The 24,035-nt window shown below is 36.3% G+C and overlaps 1 protein-coding gene across 4 annotated transcripts in view; it reads right to left on the bottom strand.

Moving 5' to 3' along the window:
* Positions 1 to 706: 706 nt before the first annotated feature.
* Positions 707 to 24,035, bottom strand: part of ints2 (integrator complex subunit 2) — a 30,338-nt gene continuing 7,009 nt past the window's right edge. For all 4 annotated transcript variants that reach the window (XM_067433605.1, XM_067433607.1, XM_067433606.1 and 1 more), the window contains 20 exons: positions 22,383 to 22,513; positions 22,113 to 22,283; positions 21,809 to 22,029; positions 19,784 to 19,909; positions 18,426 to 18,497; positions 17,447 to 17,561; positions 15,331 to 15,399; positions 14,796 to 14,930; positions 11,703 to 11,873; positions 10,896 to 11,004; positions 9,730 to 9,834; positions 9,291 to 9,455; positions 8,110 to 8,311; positions 7,894 to 8,019; positions 7,140 to 7,341; positions 6,756 to 7,049; positions 5,692 to 5,799; positions 5,024 to 5,129; positions 4,378 to 4,554; positions 707 to 1,636 (listed from right to left, as the gene is read on the bottom strand). In XM_067433605.1, the coding sequence (XP_067289706.1) occupies positions 1,464 to 1,636; positions 4,378 to 4,554; positions 5,024 to 5,129; positions 5,692 to 5,799; positions 6,756 to 7,049; positions 7,140 to 7,341; positions 7,894 to 8,019; positions 8,110 to 8,311; positions 9,291 to 9,455; positions 9,730 to 9,834; positions 10,896 to 11,004; positions 11,703 to 11,873; positions 14,796 to 14,930; positions 15,331 to 15,399; positions 17,447 to 17,561; positions 18,426 to 18,497; positions 19,784 to 19,909; positions 21,809 to 22,029; positions 22,113 to 22,283; positions 22,383 to 22,513 (2,978 nt within the window). In that variant the 3' untranslated portion in view covers positions 707 to 1,463. The remainder of the gene's footprint in view (positions 1,637 to 4,377; positions 4,555 to 5,023; positions 5,130 to 5,691; positions 5,800 to 6,755; positions 7,050 to 7,139; positions 7,342 to 7,893; positions 8,020 to 8,109; positions 8,312 to 9,290; positions 9,456 to 9,729; positions 9,835 to 10,895; positions 11,005 to 11,702; positions 11,874 to 14,795; positions 14,931 to 15,330; positions 15,400 to 17,446; positions 17,562 to 18,425; positions 18,498 to 19,783; positions 19,910 to 21,808; positions 22,030 to 22,112; positions 22,284 to 22,382; positions 22,514 to 24,035) is intronic.

The raw sequence follows: 24,035 nt of genomic DNA, 5'->3' as shown, positions 1-24,035 counted from the left end.
AAGTGATGGATGCCGTAGTTATTTTTACGTATCCTTATGTAGTCGCATACACGTACATCAGACAGGAGGAAAAACTCAACAGCTTCAATAAGGGGAATTACAAAAGAAAGAAAATTCGGGGGGGAAATGATGCGATTATTTAGGTTGGGTCAAGCCTCATCATGGTGTAATCTGGCCCAGAAAAAAGAACATTCTTTGTATTTACTGGATTTCTTTACTTTAATGTGAAGCACTGTGGGCCAACTTTGATTGCACATTAAATCGGAGCATTTTCTAAAGCTCCCATAACACAGAAAACCTTTGTACTGGAGCAAAAGGAACATGCGATTGGCCAAGTTATTTGTTATGCTCCAATCATTGATCATGCCATCATTGAACCTGCATAAGCGTTTCCATGTGTACTCCAGGCTGTAGAACCGGTATTTTTACATGTGACAAGAGCGCCCCCATGTGGATCTAAAGGAAGCGTTATAATGAATGGAGTATATCTGAAATATTGAAGTTCATGTGAATGACTTTAATATCCAGTAACATTGTTGGTGCTTTTTGGTGACTTGAGTTCATAATGCCGGCCATGTTCTTCTCAATATGTGCTAAATAAAGGTGAAGAGTTAAAATCCCAACATAATAAGCAACTACAGGTAAGCAACTTTAGTAAGTTATAATCAAAAGGGAGTAAACAAAGGCTTTCCAAAAAGATGTTTTAATACAAATGTTCAAAGGATTGACATGTATACAACCACAGTAACCAAAAAAATCAGGAAAAGGTGAATTTGATCCAAGAAAACAGTTAAACGCTGGTCTAGAAAACAGACCAATAATATCACTGCTAAGTGCCCTGGACACACGTCTCGCTGCACACTCAAATACACACTTAACTAACACGCTATTTAGAAAACATCTCCAGCAAGCTGCTTTGTGACCTGAATTAAACCAATCCTTCAGGACAGGAGAGAGAATGAGCGTCCAATTCAAACGAGACTTAAACAACACTTCTTGGAAAGTCGATGTTATTTTGAGTCAAATACAGACTGTGGATTTCGCTGGCAACAGAATATGGAATTGCAATCTATATTTTTATCTTTCACAACGTCTTGTCCTTTGTTTTAAAAAATAGTACTCAGTGATTTGACTTTTCATTTACATCATGTAAGTACAGTTTACTTAAACCCATATATCAAACCTATCTTTCATTACCTTCATTCCAGATGTTTCCATCACTTGTGGTATTGGGATGCCAAAATTCATGGTCATTGTTTTGAGTGGATTGAATTTAAACCGAAATATTCTCTGCACTAGTCCAACCCCTGTAACACATCTATCATTATAATGCTTTGTAGGTTCATGAGTAGATTTCTACGACCTAGAGTCCTGTAACATGACACTTCAATTTTCCATGGGACAAAATACTCATTCCATTCTATGCACAGTCCATCAACATTTCTATTTGCCTGTTTGTGTTGTCACAGTGCCTGTGTGCTGGAGCTGATGATGTCCATGAAGGTGGCCTCTATCTGATAGCACATCTGTACGTCAGGATCGGCTCCGCCCAGCTCCTCTGCAGATCTCTTTGGTAGAGAGATTTTGGATTCTGATAGAGGTATTTCCTGTGGCTTCTCTCTTAGATACTGAAGCCCTAAACACAAGAGCACAGCGTATTAGATCTTAATCTAGGGCTACATGACTTGGCCAAATCCTATTATATGATGCTCTATACTGTAAAAGGGATAACCTCATATCACTGCTGATGCTTAGAAAAGAACATAAAAGAAGAAAAAGGCAGAAAACACGTTGAAACAAAAGCTCACATGCTCAACAGACTGTGCAAATTTTTTTGCACCCAAGTTAATCTTTAACTCGAGTCGTCACATTTGAGAATCAAACTCAAACCTCTTTCACAGTGTACAAATTAAAATGAGCAGTTCTCTTTGCATCCATATGGCACCTGAATATGCAAGTAGATTGCTGGTCAACTTATCACAGTTTTTAATTGAATTTTATGGTAACGTAGTATATACAGTCGTGGTCAAAAGTGTTGGTACCTCTGGTAAATATGATCAAATATGGCTGTAAAAAAATAATCTGCATTGTTCATCCTTTTGATCTTTTATTTTAAAAAAGTCACAAAAATCCAACATTTTATTTAAGTAAAAGAATTGACAATGGTGGGTAAATCTCATTATGAAATAAATGGTTCTCTCTACAACACATTGGCCACAATTGTTAGTACCCGTAAGTTTTTAATTAGTAAAATATCTCTGAAGTATATTTACATTGAGATTTTTTTTTTTTTTAGAAAACCAAGGTGCCGAGGAACATGAAATTGTCCAGCTAGGATGTCTTGTTTCACAGGAGTATAAATATAAGGAGGCATAAAAGCCAAATTCCCTTAATCATTTATCACAATGAGTGAAACCAAAGAATATAGTTCTGATGTGCAGCAAAAGATTGTTGAGCTTCACAAAATAGAAAGAGGCTGTAGGAAAATAGCTAAAGCACTGAAAATCCCCATTTCCATCATCAGGGCAATAATTAAGAAGCTCCATTTAACTAAAGATGTTACAAATCTGCCTGAAAGAGCATGTGTGTGTATATTGTCCTGATGCACGGCGAGGAGGAACGTTTGAGTGCACAAAGACTCTCCAAGGATCACAGATGGAGAATCGCAGAGATTAGTTGAGTCTTGGGGTCAGAAAGCGTAAAAAATAATAAATAAAAAAACCTACATCACCACATGTTGTTTGGGAGGGATTCAAGAAAAATACTCCTCGCTCATCCAGAACAAACTCCAGCATATTCAGTTGACAGACACGACTGGAGAGTCAAAAGGGACTAGGTTCTGTGGTCAGATGAACCTAAAAATTAGCTTTTTGGCAGCCAATCTACCAGATGGGTTTGGTGCAAACAGGGATAAAAAGTGCCCCATGCCCACGGCTAAAAATACCACTGGATCTTTTTTTTTTTAATGTTGTGGGCCTATTTTTTTGCTGGAGGTCCTGGACATCTTGTTCAGATACATTGTATCATGGATTCTAGCAAATACCAAAAGATAAAAAATCTAAACCTGTAGGCCTCTGCTAGAAATCTTATAATGGGCCGGGATTGGATCTCCCATCAGGACAATGATCTAAAACAAACATCAAAATCAACACACAAATGTGTCACTGAGCACAAAATGAAGCTTCTGCAATGACCATCCCTGACCTGAACCCTATAGAAGATGTGTGGCTGAACTGAAGAGAAGAAGCACCAGCATGGAGCTGGGAATCTGAAGGATCTGGAGAGGTTCTGTATGGAGGAATGGTCTCGGATCTCTATTCAGGTGTTCTCCAAACTCATCAGGCATTACAGAAGAAGACTCAGAGCTGTTATCTTGGGAAAAGGAGGTTGCAAAAACTATATAATAAAAGGGTACTAACAATTGTGGCCAACGTGTTTTGGAGAAAAGCTTTTATTTCATAATGTGATTTACCCCCCATTTTCAATTATTTTACTTCAATGAAAAGTTGGATTTTTGTGAATTGTTTAATAAAAGATCAAAAGGATAAACCATGCAGATTTATTTTTTACAGCCATATTTGATCATATTTACCAGGGGTACCAACAATTTTGACCATGACTGTATGAAGTAGTATATATACACGTTTTAATATAATGAATATATTAATGCAATATAACTATAATATATTTCAAAACTATTATAATTAATATATTAATTAAATGTTAATATGAAAACTGAATGTAGAGTAGTGCATAAATTATTTATTTAAAATTTGGTGAAATCTTTTCTATATCACATTATTAGATTTGTTTAATAACTGGAAGCATTTGGAAATGTTTGAATTATGCTAATGTGAATCTTGGCTTTTTGTGGTTGTTTAATAAATCACACAACAAGACCATATCAGGATAATCGTGCAGCCCTTTGCAAATATTAAACTATTCAAACCTTTAACAAGTTTGCAAGCTTTGGTAGCTATTTCCATCGAGAGAAAAACAAAATTAAAATAAAATAAAAATGACAATAGAAAACCTCTATATAGTTTTTTTATACAATTTTATAGGATTTTTTTTTTTTTAAACAAACTGAATAGTGCGCAACAGTTGGGTCTTCGAATAGAAAAAATAGATAAAATAATATTTTTAAGCCCCTATGTGAAAAATGCTTCGAGAACCAGAGTCTCTGAAAAGGTGGGTCTGCAATCTATTAGATCTAACTTATTTAGCAAGATTTTAGGTTTAATTGTCAACTGAGTAAAATAATTGAACCTAAAATCTTGCTCTATCCCCACGACATACAACAGCCATTGAGCATTACAAAATGTAAACACAATTACGTCGAAAACAATAGAACAAATAAGCCAAGAAAACACTCACTGGCAATGAGAGGGTCAATGTCTCGGGCCTTAGTGGTGACATCAGCAGCAGACACCTGTCCCACCTGAATCAGCAGGGACATGACGTCATCGAAAAGTGGAGGGAAAGCCTTGCAGAACGAAACTAGGCATGGCAGCGTTGGCATGAAAAATGCATAGCGCTTGGCACGGGTCAGTACTGTAACAGATACCAAAAAATGGGTTACATAAGTGATTATATTGGACAGAATCACATTCTATGAGTCTTTGGTTGCTTTTGAGAACAGATGCACGAGATACATAAAACTGAACTGATCTGACACAACATTTAAGAGTGCTCAAGACTCCTCCGGTTTGCCATTCAATAAAAACGTAATAAATGGATGGCTAATGCATAATTTATAAACACTGCAGATGAAGGTTTGTTATAGACAGTAACAAATGGCCAGCAGAGGGCAGTGTCTACAAAGATGATGGGACAAGATCGCACAGGTTGGTTTTTGTTACAAAAAAAGTCAGGGTAATAGTCTGATATCTCCAATTATCAATGTTATTTTTAGACATCCTTTAATAAAATGCCAGACCTAATAAATGAATAAGAACAGAGCCCAAGATAAAGAGAAGATGGATGAGAGATAAAGAAACAGATGAGAGAGAGTTATTTCTACCTGTGAGGAGGGTGCCCATCACACTAATGGCAAGCCGTGCCACACTGAGGGATTTGGGCAGGGCGTACTGGGTGCACAGATGGGACAACAGCTGTATGGCGAAGATCTGTGGCAGACAAAACAAAACTGCCATTAGCATCAAGCCCAGAGGTCAACCCTCAGGGCTGCCATGTGTCAGTGATTTGAATGATGTAATACATACTTCTAATTAGCAATATGGCTGGGCTTTTATTACATTTCTATGGTATTTTATGTTATCTGTCAAGCTGTTATTTTTATTTTATATATATATATTTACTACTATAAAGCACATTGTGATCCTTCATTGTCTGTGAAATGTTTTATACAAATAAATTTAACTTACTCTTAATGTTTCAACATGTAGATGTACAGCTCTAAATGAAGATGCAGTTTATACTATAAAGAGTCTCACATCCTATCGAGTATTACTTGTATACCAAAATATAGTAAGCCACTGTCCTTCTGTGCCTCATTTCGTCACAAAATGTCACTATGGTTATCGTAGAAGACCATGACGACCATGTGTATGCACACAGGATGATCATTTATGGCATTGACACCAAAATTCAAATGATGCTGTCACTCCCAGTGCATGGTCCATTTAGCCCTGGCTAATAATATGGACGGACACATTGATAGTTGCTTACCTGTTTCTCCAGCTGCGGCTGAGCGAGGAGTTCTGGGATAAAGTCTAGACAGATGTGCATGGAAGGAATTCCTGCCACCGTCAGAGGAAGCAAAGGCTGAGGATATCCCTGACGAAACATTTAAAGAACATTTAGAAAACCTTTAGAACTCAAATAGGGCTTTAGGACCCAATTTGAGATTTTTTTTTAAAAATCTGAACCTGATTAACATAAACCTAATAATGGCGGTTTAATTAAAACATGTTCAAAACATGTTAATTAATTAATTACATGTTCCTGCCAAATTTGCAAAACTAGTACCGTTACATATTATTTTAAAGAAATAAAAATGTTCTTAGTGACATGAGAATTGTACACTACAATTTAAAAGTTGGGTGGGGTTAAGATTTTTTTGCAATGTTTTGGCAAGAAGTCTTTATGCTTTTGATCAATTTATTTGATCAAAATACAGTAAAAAAGTAATATTGTGAAAAATGATTACAATTTATAAGAACTGTTTTCTAAGTTAATATCTGTCATTTATTCCTGTGGTGGAAAAGCTGAATTTTCAGCAGCCATTACTCCAGTCTTTAGAGTCACATGATCCTTCAGAAATCATTGTAATATGGTTGGATTTGGTACCCAAGAAACATTTGTTGAATCACTGTCGAAAACATCTTAAAATTTAAGAATTTTTTTAAAGGATTCATTGATAAACAGATTTATTTATTTTTTTAAATAGAAATCTTTCATTCAAAAAAAAAAAAAAAAAAATCTTAGAGCCCAAAATTTGGATTGGTAGTGTAACTGGCTCCACCTCTTTTTACTGCTCCCCTTAAACCACCTGTCACACAGAGACCACTATTCTCGAATCAATCTTATCAATTCCCATAGGATAAAACAAAAATCCGCCCTACATTTTTTTTTCTCACTGAATATCCTGTTTCACCCTAAAATGCGTAAAAGAAACGTCAAAACACAAAAGAAAGAAATCTGAAAAGTTTGTGTTTTAAGATTTTGATCATTACAACGCATGTATATCACCATAACAGTGATGACTGTTCTGTAACAGAGAGATTACTTACCTGGAAGTGTACTAGTTTGGCAATGTTGGGGTCTGCGATGAACATTTGGTGCAGCAGGCAGCAGATGAGGCACTGCACCTCCCTCAGGTCACTAAGCAGTCCGCCCTCCGCCTCGCATTCCCGCTGGGACCCCCGCCCAGCCACCACGTCTCCCACTTGTTTCCGCATGGGAATACCTGGAACAGACTGAACGCTCTGCAATAGGCTTTCTGCTCCTCCACCTCCTACCAGCTGCAGCTCCTCCTGAGGGGACGGCAAACACACCTCCAGCAAGATCTGTACTGCTGCACTGTCCTGAAGGTGGACAAAAACCACACGCATATGCCAAATGTACAAACTCGTGATTCAGAGGAGTGTTAGAGAAGTGTGTGTCAATGTGTTTACCTGAGCAGCCAGCAGAGCATTCTTCAGCTCCTCTCTGGTAACCTCGGGGGTGTCAGGTTGGCCACCGAGCCCAAGGTTTGATACGGTCTGAGCCTGTCGCTCAAATTCAGCCGTCTCCTTCAGGTGGGCGTTCAGATAGGCTTTAGATGCCAGCAGGTAGCCGTTCAGCATGTGAAGAGTGATGTCCATTAATGGAGGACACCTTCAGAAGAACAAACACACACAATTCCTACAGTAAGACTAAGATACATCAGAATATAGTTAATATTATATAATAATTAACAATAATATAATTAAAATAATTTATATAATAATATATAAATCACAACAACAACAAAAAGTATCACCAGTGTTTTCAAAATTGATTATAAGACTATTAAGAGATTAAGATTAAATAAGTTTATTAAGCAGCAAATGTGCATATTAGAATGATTTCTGAAGGTTTATAACACTGAAGACTGGAGTAACGGCTGCTGAAAATGTAGCTTTGCCATCACAGGAATACATTTTAAAATATATTTAAGTAGAAAACGGCATTTTAAATTGTAATATTTCATAATATTACTGCTTTTTTGATCCAATAAATGCAGCCTTAGTGAACATAAAATGATTTCAAAAATCTTACCAACCCCAAACAGTAATAAAATAAAATAATATAAAATATATTAGAATTTATATTTTCTTTTTTTCATTACAAATCATATTAGCAGTACAACAATTGGCATAAATTAGAGAATTTCTAAGCAGATAATACCTGAAGACTCTGGGGTCGCAACGCAGGACAATGAGAGGATCGACCATCAGATCATTCTGAGTGTATCTCTGCTGCCGAAGGAGCTTTACTGAGGGTTGCAGAGCATTTACTGTCATCACCCACAGCCTGACAAAGTAAAGGACAATAGATTTAGTTCTAGTCCTAAAGATCTCTTTCAATTTTACTACGGCATATAAAACAGAGAGAAAGTCTGACCTGCGTGGCATGACTGTATTAAGTACCATCCAGAGTTTGTTAACAGTCTGTAAGATTCTGCGAGAGACGCTGTCCTCTAAGAGCAGCCCCATGCTGGCAGTCAGATCCTCTGCGTATGGGATTAGATCTCCCGCAGAGAGCAGCGTCAGGTGCTCCAGGATACGCAGCAGCCTGGGCCCGCCGGAGAGGACATTCTGGAAAGCTACGAAAAAAACCCATACATGATTCATTTAAAAATTGAATTAATTACATGACAAAAGTAAAACATTTAGAGGCTTTAAAAGTGAAAATATTGTTTGTTTTATTTCCATATCATTATATAAGCCTGTCACTGTGTGTGAGTAAGAGAGCTGTGCGGAAAAACAGGCCTGTCAGAGCAGTGATGTATAAATACACAAACACCTTCAGGTTCATTAATCCACAGGTCCAAATCTGAGTCACATGAAAGGTTAGACCACAACAACAAACTATTCATATCATAGACCATAATAAACACGTGTGATCTCCTCCAGTGCCAAAGGGCCCTGTGAGTATCAATGTTCAGTGGTCTGGTTTACTGTAGTGTGAAATTTGCTTGAGAAATACATCATACAGCAGAGAAGTGCTAACTTTGCAAAATCCACCTGAGCAACGTTTCTATTTTGTGAATAAAAATGTGAATAATTTTAACAAGATAAGATATTGTACAAACTGCATGTTATTTTTATTTAGTACTGTCCTGAATAAGATTTTTACAACAAAAAAAAAAGTGTGAAAACTTTAGAACAGGATGATGTCCACATTTTTCTTATTTTAAATATCAAGTTTTTCCATCTAGTACTGCCCTTTAGAAACAACAGAAGACACTTAAATGTTTCCCAGATAGCAAATTAAGTGCAATTTACCGTGATCCCCAGCTCTTAATGCATCACGTTTCCTTCTGGAGCATTAGTGAATGTTTGAACTTTTTTAATAGTTGCGTTTGAGTGTCTAGTTTTTCTTGAAACTGTATAATCCAATTTTATTAATGTGGAACAATGTCAAAAATATTTGTATCCGTCAAAATGATTGTTAAATCATGCATCATAATTTGAAAATGCAATAAATGCCAGAACATATTTAATGCAATCTCTGTCCTAAGAATCAGAGCAATATGATTTCCACATTGTGTCTTTAAACAGGGGATTGAGAGTTGCTCATACCCTCTTGTAGCTGTGTCTGTGAGTATTTGCAGGATGAGGATGTCAGCAGCATCTTCCTCAGCAAAGGCAGAGTACCAGTCACTTCCTCTTCACTGATCCAGTCTTCCACCATGCACAGGTGAGGGTAGTTTGTGGCCAGTAGACGCAGAAGAGCAGAGTGCAGGACTGATGATGGAAATAAAATATATTAAATTATAAAATAAAATAGTACAAAACTTAGTAAAGTTTATTTGATATATTTTTATTTTATTTATTATTATACCAGTGGAACGTTTCACTGTTTGTATGACTACAGCCTGGAAATCAATGCACATAAAAATAAAAACTATTTTCAAGTATCAGTGTAGTCACAAGAATCTAAATCATGTAAATATGACCATTATCACACAAACGACTCTGCTGAATATAAGTGCATTGGAGGTTAAACGGTGTCCTTTACCTCCCAGCTCCTGCTGGAGTCCTTGGGCCTGGCGGATGAGGTGTTTAATGGGAATCTGGTCCATGAGGGCAGGAGAGTAGGATTTTGGTTTCCTCTGCATAAGTGCTGGGAGGGAAGAACGCACGGTTATCAGGCTGTTTGTTAAAAATAGGCCTCTGTGGTGCAGCTCATGTACAGGTGATTTTTCATTGTATTCCAGTTCATTAGCACAGCCAAAGGGCATCATTACTCCAGGATGATAGAGGAGAAGAGAGGGAGAGAGAGAGATTAAATAAGCACAGCACTCTGGGAAGAGCTGTGTGCATAAACAGTGAAGAGTAACCGCTCTAATAACCGATGAGAGGCTTCCAAAGCAAAGTCAAACTGCAGGTGATTGGTGTAAGTTTGAAGCAATTTAACATGCAGAGGAGGGAGCGGGAAGCTAAGCTGTGTTGCTCTCATCCTAATATTATAACAGCACTCTGGGTGGTAAGACAGGAACTTACATAAGCGTGAATGCACCAGATTAACTGTAGATAAAATGATTAAGTCTTGTTGATCATTTAATAATTGAATGGTTTAAAATTAAACAAAGGGGGAGGCTGTAAGGAGACAACAAAACAGAAAAGATGTCCAAAAACAAAAGGACCCTTCATGCAAAACCGGGGTTGAAGTTGGATTGAATGGATTCATTGAAACAACTAAATTCAAATACAAAGAAATTTGGCAACACTTTACAATAATGTTTCATTAGTTAACATGAACTAAGAATGAACAATACTTTCACAGCATTTATTAAACATATGTCCATTTCAACATTTACTAATACATTATCAGATGTTATATTTGTTAATATTAGTTAATGCACTGTGAACCAACATATGAACAGCTGGATTTTTTTTTTAAGATGAATTAATACTGTAACAAATGTATTGCTTATTGTTAGTTCAAGATAAATACATTAACTAATGTTAACAAATGAGACCTTATTGTAAAGTGGTACCAGACTTTTTTTTTTGTTTTTTACAGGGAATTACATTGTTACCGATAGAATTAAATACAATACAATGTCAATAAAAATAAATAAAATTAAACAAAAATGTTACATAAAATACATATGTAATAAACAATTATTTAAAGGTGACAAAATGTTAATATTACGTCAGGTAAGTGTGTAATATACTGACCCAATGTCTTTGTATTAGCGAGCAGAGCTTCCTCATACGACAGAATGTAATAGAGAATGAGCAACTGGGTGGTGATAGTGTACTGAGAGCGAATTTTCCCTCCATCTCCCTGAGAGAGAGATTAAAGGGGGAGATGAGAGGTCAAACCGAGGTTAAAAGCAACACAAGTTACAGGAATATATGGCTTTGATCTGTACTGGACAGTCAAGTCAAGTGAAGTCACATACATCACAGCACTTTATACAACACAGATTGTTTCAAAGCAACTTTACATTAATAAACAGGAAAATAAGTGTTAATATTGTAAAAATCTTCATACGAACAAATTCGATTTGAACTGTAAATCAGCTTTCCAGAAAATAAGAGTCATTCACTTCAATGTTGTATCAGCTCAATTCATCAATTCATCTGTCAATGTTAAACAGTTAAAATTGTGTTCTCATCTGATAGTGTCAGTGCAGTTTAATAGACAATATTACTGAATAGTCTTTATTCTAGGAAGTATCACGGACATATACTTTACCACAGACTTTAATACCGTTACGCCTCAAAAGTTTTATGAATCTTTTTTTCAAAAATGTTTTTTGATATTATATAATTTATGCTTCTATAAATCGTTTGAACATATTGCAATATCCAGAGGACTTTCGTCTAAAAATAACCTTCAATAATATCTTTGCCAGTGATTTGAGCAGGCTGATTTTTGTTACTGCAGGCCGGTCATTTATCACAGTTATTTTTTTGTTGCTTTTTTTGTAAATGATTTTGCAGTCAATGGGAGTAAAAAGATGATTTAGGTCCACCCACCCCTGCCTGGAAAACATTAAGGATCTCCTGCTCTGTGATTGGCTGGTTGGTGGCCTCAGGATTGGTCTTGGAAGCTGGGGTCAGGATGGAGTTAATGTAAACATCAATTAATGGAAGCAGCTGAGTGTGGAGTGGAGTGGTCGTCTCGCACAGCTGTCTGAAGATCCAGTCCTGAAAGAAAGAAAGAAAGAAAGAAAGAAAGAAAGAAAGAAAGAAAGAAAGAAAGAAAGAAAGAAAGAAAGAAAGAAAGAAAGAAAGAAAGAAAGAAAGAGAAAGAAAGAAAGAAAGAAAGAAAGAGACTCAGAAAAGATCATTCAAAATAAGCGAATTATCCAATCATCTACCTCTGGCACTCGGGAGATTAAATCATCTTTCCAGCTGAGCAGATCAATAGCTATAACATGGCTTACTGACTCTAGAGGAGGCAGCTTCCAGTCTTTAAGGCTGACGATGTAATTGTGAGGAAACATTCTGATCAGCTGGGTGATGCACTACCACATTCAAAAACCACATCCTTAATTAAATCAATGGAGTGTCTTTCCATGAGTCAGGAGAGGAGCCAGCCAGTCAAACAGATAATAGAACCCAATGGATTCAAGTCAATACTAGCACTGAACAGAGTCAACAGAGCAATGCAGTGTAGTTAGCACAGTGTGGGTTTTAACAGAACAAAACAACAAAACAAAACAGGATAGGGAAAAATATCGAGCTAGAAATATGACAAAAGGACCTGAATTTGAATTGTATAAATCTGAATTATTGACAAGTGTAATCTAACAAAATTTACTATTATGTTGCATTTTACATAGTTCTGAATATGAATTTTTAAATGTTGAATATAGAGCATTTGAAATTGAATACATCTGAAATGTTTTATGTCGAAATTGTATCATAAGAAATTTAGATCATCAAATTCAATATTCTAAAATTCAAACCGCAGAAATTCAGATCGTACAGAAAGTAGGCCAGAGGTCATCATCAGGGAAGAGTAAAGGATGTCAGAAAAGTCAAATCTGATCATTTCATTTACTATTTGTAATGGAATAAAGAGAAGATCAAACAGCCCTTTTATACTTTTGTTTAGTTTAGCTTAATGCACGGAAAATGAGATTTTGGTTAGATTTCTAATTATTCTTGCGTGGTTTACAAATTGCTGATTAGTGAAGAAAATCTCAGCATTTGACGTCATCCGTCGTTCTTCAAGGCTGAATCCAAAATCGCCCATCGACATTACTTTACTCTTCCCTGATGATGACCTCTGGCCTACTTTCTGTACGATCTGAATTTCTGCGGCTTGAATTTCAGAATATTGAATTTGATGATCTGAATTTCTTCTTCATCTGAAATCTTAAATCTGTATTTTCAAAAACGGAATATTTCCAGTCTATTAATACAGAACAAAATATCTGCTGTTTGAAAATAAATGTCTATACAATTTCAACATAAACACATTTCAGATGTGTTCAATTTAAAATGTTTTATATTCAACATTTAAAAATTCAAATTCAGAACTATGGATTTTTATGAAAAAAATGTAACATAATATTCAATTTTGTTAGATTACACTTGTCAATAATTCAGATTTATCCAATTCAAATTCAGATCATTTTGTCATATTTCTAGCTCCATAGAAAAAAAAGAGAACAAAACCTTAACACAAGACAACAGAATAGAACAAAATGAAAAACAAAGCAAAACAAAGAACGGGGAAAAACAGCACACTGGAATAGAACAGAACAAAAATAAAGTAAATACATTTAATATTCTTAAAGCATCAAGAAGTGTGTATGATATAAAAAAAAAACAATAGTTCAAAGACGACTGAAGAAGATTTTAAGCATTTTAATTACATTAAATTTAGATTAAATAAATAAATTATTAATATATTAAAATAAATATTAATAATTAAATACTAGTTAATTCTGCTACCCCTTGGCCTCCTTGAATATGATTTCACTTTTTTAACTTTAGTCGGTGTGTAATGTTGCTGTTTGAGTATAAACTACATCAGCAAAGTTATGATGCTCAAAGTTCAATGAAAAGGGAGATATTTTCTTTTACAGAAAAAACGGCTTGTAGGGACTACAACGAGCTTATTCACGGGTTGGTGGCAAACCCTTAAATTTACAGTGAAGCTGAAAAGAGGAAGAGCTGTTGTAGTCGAGTATATTTAGGAGTCTTCTCAAGCTGTCGCATCCGTCTTTTCACATGTATTACAATACAATACGTAACACAAATGCAACAGCATGTCATAAAAGCAAGATGACAATTTACAATTATAACCGTAATTAAACTAAACTATACCTTTAAATTATGTGTGTTTTATCTTCACGCAGCATTTATTATCTGGCTCTGAAGACATCTTACAACAGTTCCCAAACAGGCGACTTATAGATTATGATAACAGAATATGCTAATACATAACTCGAAGATAGTTAACCCCACATCAGCTACATAAATTCATCAACTAACCATTTAGAAACAAACGTCCAGTCTCATTCTACATGTTGTCGTCTTGGGTCTCTCCATCATTGTCCGACTCTGGTTTGAATATAAAAGGCTGAACAGTTTCTGACATTTTTAGTGCGTCTGAGCTGCTAATTCGAGATCTTGAAGTCCCACCCTCTTCCTGAAAAGGGGCCGGGAGCAACAGCTCATTTGCATTTAAAGGAACGCACACAAAACAGTGTTTTTGCTCACCCTCAAAAGTGACAATTTTAACATGATCTGTAGGGTATTTGAGCTAAAACTTCACATACACACTCTGTATAAGGACATCAGACTTATTTTACATCTTGTAAAAAGGTCTATTATAGGCATCAAAACTATTAATATATTGTTAATAGTTTTAATATAAATATAGTTTTTATAAATATACTTCATATAAAAGTTTTAAAACTATTAATATAAAACTATTAATATATGAATAAAACTATTAATATATTTTTTATATTAAAACCGGAGTCGGACAATGATGGAAAGACTCAAGAGAGACCCCAAAAAAATACAGAAAAAAAATACTGAGGAATACAATAATTCCAACAGAGGGGAGACAGCATGGTCAGAACAGCATGGGGAGATCATCAGGTTTACCTTTATGGACACTTTGTGTTTGGTGAAGGCTCTGCTCCTCAGGAGCTGGTATATGCAGTGGATGGGGAGGAATCCTGTAATGTTGGCACTGAGGTTATTAGTAACCGCCACTCTCACTGCATGAGCTGTAACCACCTGTCACAACACAAACATCCACTTAATATCAGCCTTGACGCAATGATTGCGCAGATACATTTACATTTAAGATATTCAGCAGATGTCTTATCCACAACGACAAAAAGTGCTCATTTCCGCTGTGTTAGACAGATGGCAAGCATGCAATTCTCAAAGCTATCTGCTAGGACAGGATATCTATAATAGTGCATGTAATAATATGACAAGCTGTTAGCAATTAGGATGTTTGCTCTGGTGCCTACACAGTTCTTGCAATAAGTCAAATAATTGCAAACTTTGAGACATACACAATTCATTATCTTTTGCCAAAACATTGTTTTTATTAAAAGAGGCTAGTGACTCGTGCAATGACTGGTTTGCATTAAAACACCATCTAAGAACACTATAAGAAAAGAAGCACCTGTTCTGTGAAGATTTCCTGAGTGAAAATGGTCTTCATTTTGCTCAGTGAGCTGGGTTTGATGGCGATCTGTGGAAGAATAAGAAGTTTAAAGATGAAGTCATGAACTGGGATTTAAAAAAAAAATTAAACTGTTGTCTGAGGTCGACTTATGATGTTTGCATGTTTTTTAAATTCAAAAACATAATAATGAATAAGTAATAGGCTATTTTCTACATAGGTTTTGAGGCTCTCTTCTGAACGCTGGGTTTTGATGGGCGTGTCAATAAAAGCTTTTCTTTGACTAACAAGGAAGTTTTTAGCAACAAAACTTACAGAATATTCTTATATTACCATGACCTTTTGAAGGGTTTTAATGCTAAAAGGGTCTTATTCTGGCTAAACAAACTCTCAGAGACTCATCAATAATGCACGACACGACTAAGGGCAATTACATATCACACAGACATGCTTTAGCCTTCTCTGGGATGTGTATGTTCTCAGACACTAACAATCAATAAATTCACCAATTAATTCACCTCCTTCTGAGACTTTTACAGTGCAAGCCAAGTATAATGAATGTTTACAGCTAGAGGACTAATTCTGGATTATAACCAATGTTGGCATTTAAGCCCAAAAGTAAACAGCACTAAGTACACCCTTTGTTATGTTTTAAATCGAACTTGCTTTTATAGAAAAACAAACAAAAACCTAATACCTCTAGAGTGTCCCACTGATGGATAAACCTGACCTACTGCTGTAGGCACTAGTATTTAATGGTTTTGTCCAGCCAAAAACTAATTAGCAAAATTATAAAGCATTTTTGCCCATTACTAAAATAAGTTTAAAAAAAAAAACCATTCAAACTGATGTCCAAAACTGCCGTTTAGGTAGGACGTTTACTGGGTTTTGAAATCGCTAAATTCTCTATTCAGGTGGGTTTGTTTGAAATATGTTTCACAGATGTACTTTGAGATTTCACTGGTAAAAATTACAGCACATATTACCTAATGTTTCATTGGCTATCTTTGGGGTCCTCTGTGAAATTAAACCCAAAGGGATAGAAACATCTGCGATTGTGGAATGTATTTTTAACGCTCATTTATTCACACCTCATTGCTCTAATTAAACAGAAAATTGTCATTGCACTACCTAGTGCACATTCATTATGGAATTCCCTGATCATATACACTACTGTTCAAAAGTTTGGGGTCAGTAAAACAGTAAAAGTTTTTTTGTTGTTGTTGAAAGAAATACTTTTATTCAGCAAGGATGCATTAAATTGTTTAAAGGCACAAGTAAAGACATTTATAATGTTACAAAAGATTTATATTTCAAATAAATGCTTTTCTTTTGAGCCTTTTATTCATCATATAATACTAAAAAAATGTGCTACGGTTTCCACAAAAAAATTAAGCAGCACAACTGTTTGCAACACTGATAATAATAAATGTTTATGGAGCAGCAGATCGGCATATTAGAATGATTTATGAAGGATCATGTGACACTGAAGACTGGAGCAATGATGCTGAAAACTTTACCATCACAAGAATAAGTAACATTTAAAAAAAAAAAAAAAATTGAAAATAGATATTTTAATTTGTAATAGTATTTCAAAAATATTACGGTATTTTCAGTTAAATTAATCCAGCCTTAGTGATTATAAGAACTTTCATAATATCCACATGAATTCAATAGACACTTAGTAAAGTACGTGAAATGACACGCATCCAGGTTTAATAATTATAACTCAAATGTCATTTAAAAAAATAATCCTGTCAAAATAGTGCTAAAGTGATGCTTTTATTCAGTTTTTATTTTTCATTTGTATAGCACATTTCATATACAATAGTAATTCAAAGTGCTTTACACAGAAAAGGAATTAAAATATTCATAAGTCAAGAAATAATAAATATAACCTGAATCACTAAGTTCAGGGTACCCCGATCTGGAAAGGAAGAAAATGGAGAGTCGGGTTTGTGATTTTACTACTTTCTTATCCGGTTAGCGGGTCTAAACAGATCTTCCTCGTGCTGGGGGAACTTTAGGTAGATTATTAAGACGATTTGTATTAACTGTCAAACGGAAACGGTTAATAGGCTGCTCTGGTGCTGCTTAACTGATGGCTTAAACTCACCTTCATCCCAAGGGTGGAGCAAACCAGCTCGATGATGGCACTGAGCTGGTTGCTATGGAAATACATGGCAACCAGTAATAGCATCTCTCCAAAAGAGGCAGACACACCAGCGGCACTGGGAAGAATAAGAGAAGGGAAGAGACGGGAGACGGAAACACAAAATAGGGGGAAGAGGGAAGGAGAAGAAGGAAAAAGGGGGAAATGGATTAAAAGAGTAATTGATACTTAAACACTCTTATTGTATATAAGAAATGGATACACACATACCATACACCAGGGTTACAGTGGGCTTAACATCTATGATAACACTAACCACAAAAACGCACGGGCGCGCACCGATGGACATTTATCTCTAAATTTATAGTGTGGATAAGCGCTCCAATCACAGCGGGTCACGAGGAGCGCAAGCTGCAGGAGAGATGACTTATAACCCATCAGCTGCTTATTAGTTATTAAATTGAAAAAGGCTGTCACTGCCTAACCTCTGCATAACCCCATCTGTTCTCATTTTATCATTCATACTCTTTCCCCACCTCCTTTTATAGGCGTAAAATTATCTAATAGATGGAAAGCACATTTGAGCACATTTTATCACAAATGCTTGTGTACGCACAAAATATTTAATATTTTCTCTTCATGTGTAATGTGGCCTCTATACATGAAAAACACGCCCAAGTCTAGAACAGAAGTGGGTCTGAATGCATGACCTCAGAGAACTAACTGCAGGACGCAAAGAATGAGGAAACCAATTAAAACTTAGTCTCAAATGCATCTCTTTGAAATAAAACTAATTGCCTCAGGACAAGGATAAACATAAGTTGGGTGCACGCATAACATTTCTGTTTTCTGTCATTTATTGCTTCTCCAGAACCGTTTCCTCCTTGGTGATCATAAAATAACTGGCATACTTAGACTGTTGTAAAATGCATTTATTGGTTATTATGGGTTTGAAGGGCTTGTCCATCCAGGCTTGTCATACCTCTCGAAATACTCCTCCTCTTTTATCATCCAGCTGAGCCACATTACCATCAGCTGCTCTTGTTCTGGAGTACTGCAGAGAGAAGACACAACAGAGATGATGACGCAACTGGGTTTTACTTCGGATTTTTTGAAAATTAAACTAGACTGTACTGAACTATTGAATATGAATTGAACTTAACAGAAACAAGCAGCTTTACACTGAACAACTGAGAGACAAAGAACATTAAATCTTTGATTTTTTACTGAAAACACAAAGTACTTGACTTTAATGTTACAAATTTAAAGAGGTCATATCACGAGCAATGGACCTTTTTTACAGACTGTCATGATGCGTTTAATGGTCATCAGCTTAAATATAAATATATGTATGTACATTTATAAACCTATACTTTGCATTAAATAACCTTTGCATCAAAATATAAAAAACTAGGCTGCTGTGAGGGTGTTTCTAATACAGCGGCTATGGGAGAGACAGTAAAGTTGACATCTTTCTCTCTTTTCGACTGCTGATTTTCAATCAATTTCTCTCTATTTCTTTGAAAAGGAATATGAAAAGGGCCAATGAAGTTTTTACTTGATGTTTTGACATACATTACCATTCAAAAGTTTGGGATTGGCAAGAAATTTTAGGCTTTTGAAAAACATCTTTTATGCTCACCAAGGCTACCTTTATTTGATCAGAAAATACAGTAACAACAGTAATACAGTGAATATTGTGATTACAGTTATTATAAAATAAAACAAATTCTATATATTTAAAATATAAAAATGATTTGCCTATGAAGACAAAGCTGAATATTCAGCAGCCATACTCACTCAGATTCAGAAATCTTATTATTATATGCTGATTTGGTGTGCAAGAAATAATTACTAATATAATCAATTTTGAATGCAGTTTTGAATGCTACCTAATATTTTTGTGGAACTTATGATAAAAAAATGTCAGGATTCTTTGGTAAATAGTGAGTTTCGACACCATTTATTTAAAATAAAAATATCTTCTAACAAATGTAAGTCTTTACTGACACTTTTGATCAATTTATTGCATCCTTGTAAAAAATAAATTGCTTTAAATTAACAACAACAAGAAAACCTGACTTACTGACAGCTGTGTAACTTTTTCACTTTTTCAGAATTGTTTCCAAAATGATCAGCAGCTAAAATAATTCATACTTAAATCCTTGAAAATTAAAATGGAGGTGTAAAATAGTGTGAAACTTAATTATCATTTTTGATATAATACAAGTGGACCTCATGGAGAAAATTGTATTCATTTATAATATGATCCATTAATCAGTAAATCATAATTTATCTTAATGTGTAGAGCAAGTGGAGTATTAGCAGGAAAAAATGTACCTGACAAGGGTGGGGAATGCCAGTAGTTTGCAGAAGGACAGGGAGACAAAGCGCACTCCTGCAGGCGTGGCTGGTGGGCGGCTGGTCATCAACTGCAACAGTTGCTCCGCCTCTTCATCTGTCGGCCTGTGGAGAGAAAGCATTTGAAACCCTCTTTATAACTTTGCAACACTTTAAAGAGGTATTCACTGTCAACAGGAACTCAATATAAACAGGTGGAATTAATTCCATAACTTTCAAACTCATCATCATCATTCCTCACCAGGAATTTCTTATTGTGCAAGTTTAGCAGCTTGAAGGTAGAATTTTAGCAACATCTAGCAGTGAGGTTGAGAATTGCAACCGCCCACCCCTCCCTTTTGAAGCACATAGAGAAGCTACAATGGCTGACACAGGACAGATGTTGTCATCTGAGATAGTACCCGAACCCGAAGAGACCCGCGATGTTCTACACAGAACCGACCCGGACTCGCCTATTATTTCAAAAGCTGGACCTGGACCCATGTAGATCTGAGAAATGCCTGTACCTGGAACCGGCATGGACCCGCCTATTATTTTATTGCTGGAACCGAACCCGGCGGGAAGACACAGACACGACTATCTCATATTCCACAATAAACTGCTCTTAACACGTCAATAAACAAGCTGTGAAAAATAACTTTGTCCTAACGATATAGCCGTTGTCTCCCTTCCTTGAAGCTTACCTGATTGTGATGTATTTCAATATTCCTCTGTAATTGTTCCAAGCATGCTTAATTCACTCATCATTTCAGCTGTAAAAGTCAACTTTATTTCACAGTGACGGATTTATGAGTTAACTCACATAATAACTGAGGACTGTTTGCCCTTTTGAACTAATAACTATTGCTCTTTCAGTGCCATTGCCGCTGATGTTAGCATTATTTATTTGCCATAATCTCTCTGAGCCGAGTCTGACTAGCAGAGCTTTAAGATTAAACAAGGCGGCAGTGGCTCAGTGGTTCATGTAGGTTGTCTACAAACCAGAAGGTTGGTGGTTCAATCCCCGGTTCCACCTGACCAAGTGTCGAGGTGTCCATGAGCAAGACACCTAACCCCAGCTGCTCCCGACGAGCTGGATGGCGCCTTACATGGCTGACATCGCCGTCGGTGTGTGAATGGGTGAATGTGAGGCAAAAATGTAAAGCGCTTTGGATAAAAGCGCTATATAAATGCAGTCCATTTACAAGACGGTTCATTCATATTATTTTTAAAGTCATTACAGTCACCGCGGAAGCTCGGGTTGCCATAGAAACATGACACATGCTTGAGACTGCACTCGCACGTCAGCTGGAGCAACCTGAAATATGAGCTTTTATCCGCAATTTGAGTGTTAAAGAAAACATTTATGTGACAGTTCACTTGAGGTCTTGTTGCCTGTTTGAAATATATTCTTGAGTACATTATTACCGCGCGCATGCATTAAATCTGCCCACTTTCTAAACGGCTGAGAGAGTGCGAGCGAAAGAGAGAGACAGCGAGCTTGTTTCGACTCACACTTTTCTTATCCTAATTTAGCAATTTGCAAGTTACACAAAACACACAAGCCGTGCTGACTCTTACGGCCAGGTGTTCTCCGAGTCCTATCAATGTATTACATAGGCTACAATGTTAAACAGACCCGAATTAATATATTGGGACCCGACCCGGGTCTCGGGTGCCCTAAGAAGACCTCTAATCTGAGACAGCAGAGAGTGACTAGCGCTCTGTAGGGCAGTTTGTCCATTTAGGGCTACTGTAGAAACATGCCAGCGCAAAATGGTGACTTCACGGTAAGGGGACCCGGGGTCTATGTAGATAGAAATGGCTCATTCTAACCTTTCATTATGTAAGGTCTTTATACACCACTGAAAACATTGTAATGTATATTATATTGCATTTCTTTCAATAGATCCTCATAAATATTACACAGTACAGCTTTTAAGTGCCTACATTATGCGTAGTTAAGAGCTACTACACCACTTATATTTATACTGTAATGACCTGATTGTGTTAACTGTCGCATACCTAAGACCAGCTATCCCCATAAGTGCGCAATAGAGCCGCAGCAGCGCACTGGCCTTCACCACATGCTCCTCCCGCAAGCCAGAGTACCCCGAGCTGCTCTCCGAGTCCATATCGCTGTCGTTGGGAACGTGAGTACTGCGAGAGCGGGGTAAGATGGCCACCAGCTCCAACAGCAGCTGCCTCCGCATCTGCCACAGCACTGAGCTGCTTTCTCTTTTCCTCTGAAATGAGACACATACCTGATTTTTATGTGTTTATAAAGTCGGTAGTCACCAAATGCTTTAGTGCAATTGTTGCTCCTTACCTGCTGACCGTTGCGAATGAACATACTGAACCATGTGCGCACTTTTCCATTGGTGCCCAGAAGTAGGCCGCTGACATAAGACACCAGAGGACTGACCGCCTCATCTGCCGTGTCTGGCTTATAGTCCAGTGTCAGAGCAACACCAAGACCTGGAAGATGACACTCCTCCACCTGTGGAAAGGTTTTAACATCAATATGACACATCGTTCTGATCACTTTATCTGCAGCCAACTACAGAGCATAACAAGTGGTCTAGTGCTTGAAACTCACCACCATGGCCCTGATGTTCAGAGCCTGAGAAGGGTTCATCTGACACAGCTGCCGGAGAGCTTCTGTCCTACGTCGGCCACCCACGCTTTCCTCATCCTGCCGTTCTCCATTCTTTATCAATCCCCTGCACACTGGAGACATGAAAGAAACAAGCCATTTTTATTAAATGTGCTACTTTAATACATTTTTAACAGCCTAGAAGTCACAAAAAGATACTAATATTGTTATATTTTCATTAAATACATTCCAGGTTTGTTTCAGTAAGATAATTTTTTTTGTATTAAATGAAAACTTTTATTCAGCAAAGAAGCATTAAATTGACCAAATGTGACTGTTACAAAAAAAATCATATTTAAAATGTTCTAAATCGAAATTGCCCAGCAAAAAAAAAAAATAGGATTACATTTTCCACCAAAATATTAAGCAGCACAACGATATTCAACACTGATAATAATAAGAAATGTTTCTTAAGCAGCAAATCATCATCATGTGATGGAAAATTGGAGTAATGGCTGCTGAAAATTAGCTTTTGCCATCACAGAAATATATATATTTTTTTTTAAATATATTTTTTAATTATATTAAAACAGAAAGCAGTTCCACAAATATTTCAAAATATTAAAGTCGTAATGTAATTTTTTTAAATGAAACAATTGCAGCCTTGGAGCATAAAAACTTTTTTTTTAATTATTCTTACCAACCCTAAACTTTTTGAAACTGTAGTGTACATATTTAATGTCTCAATATACAATCAAGAAATCTATCTTTATCTACTTTTAATTTTGGTATTTCTGACACAAGTTTTATTGAAAAACACATTCAGGGATAGATAGAGAAAATTGGATATGAAACAAAAGGGCCAAGAATGGGCTAGTCTCAGTTTATTGGGATGTTATGTAGACCAGATTCGATCCTGCATGTTCATGTGAGCACAACAGCTAAGCTTAACTTCTATCTTATGACCCAGGCGAGATTATTTTAACACATTTTCCACAAACACCTTTAAATAAGCTTCTTTATTTGGCTCTGTATCAAGCTCTCACCTTGAATTAAAATATCTGCTTCCCTTTCATTCTGTGATTTTAACCACAGATGACAGTTTGCCGCGCAGAATGATTAGAATTACAGAGAACCTTTTATGACTGAGTGTCGGAATGATATTAGTCTCAATTCTCTTATGAAAAAAACATCTGATTGAGAGAAAACGTAGCTGAGTCCGTCACAATTCATGCTGCATCTGATTACAGTGTCTCTCTATAGACAAGCTCTTTCCTTTAATGATTCAGCCTTGAGCGGAATATTCTCCCAATGAAAGATCCTGTCTAGGTAATGAGCCTTGAGAATTGGCCATTCAATAATATGAAATGTTTTAAACTGGCTCTGAATGGGGCCTCGCACAAATAAGCTATTGACTCAACAAGGACCTGGGAGTGATGAAAGGATACCAGAGATTCAGAGATGATTTTATTTCCACTTCGAGTTTCTCTAAAGAAAACCCACATACACATAAAGAGGTGCATAAATGCACCTAAGCCCAAATTGCACATAATCAGCAGCCAAACTCATCAAAATGGAAATTTAGCACCTCTCGGATGATCGTGCAATGGCCACAAAAGGCAGATCAAATGTAAAGTAAAATTGATTCTCATGTGG

Source organism: Pseudorasbora parva, chromosome 23, assembly GCF_024679245.1.
Source record: "Pseudorasbora parva isolate DD20220531a chromosome 23, ASM2467924v1, whole genome shotgun sequence".
Taxonomy (NCBI): domain Eukaryota; kingdom Metazoa; phylum Chordata; class Actinopteri; order Cypriniformes; family Gobionidae; genus Pseudorasbora; species Pseudorasbora parva.
This window is presented reverse-complemented; position numbering and strand designations above follow the sequence as displayed.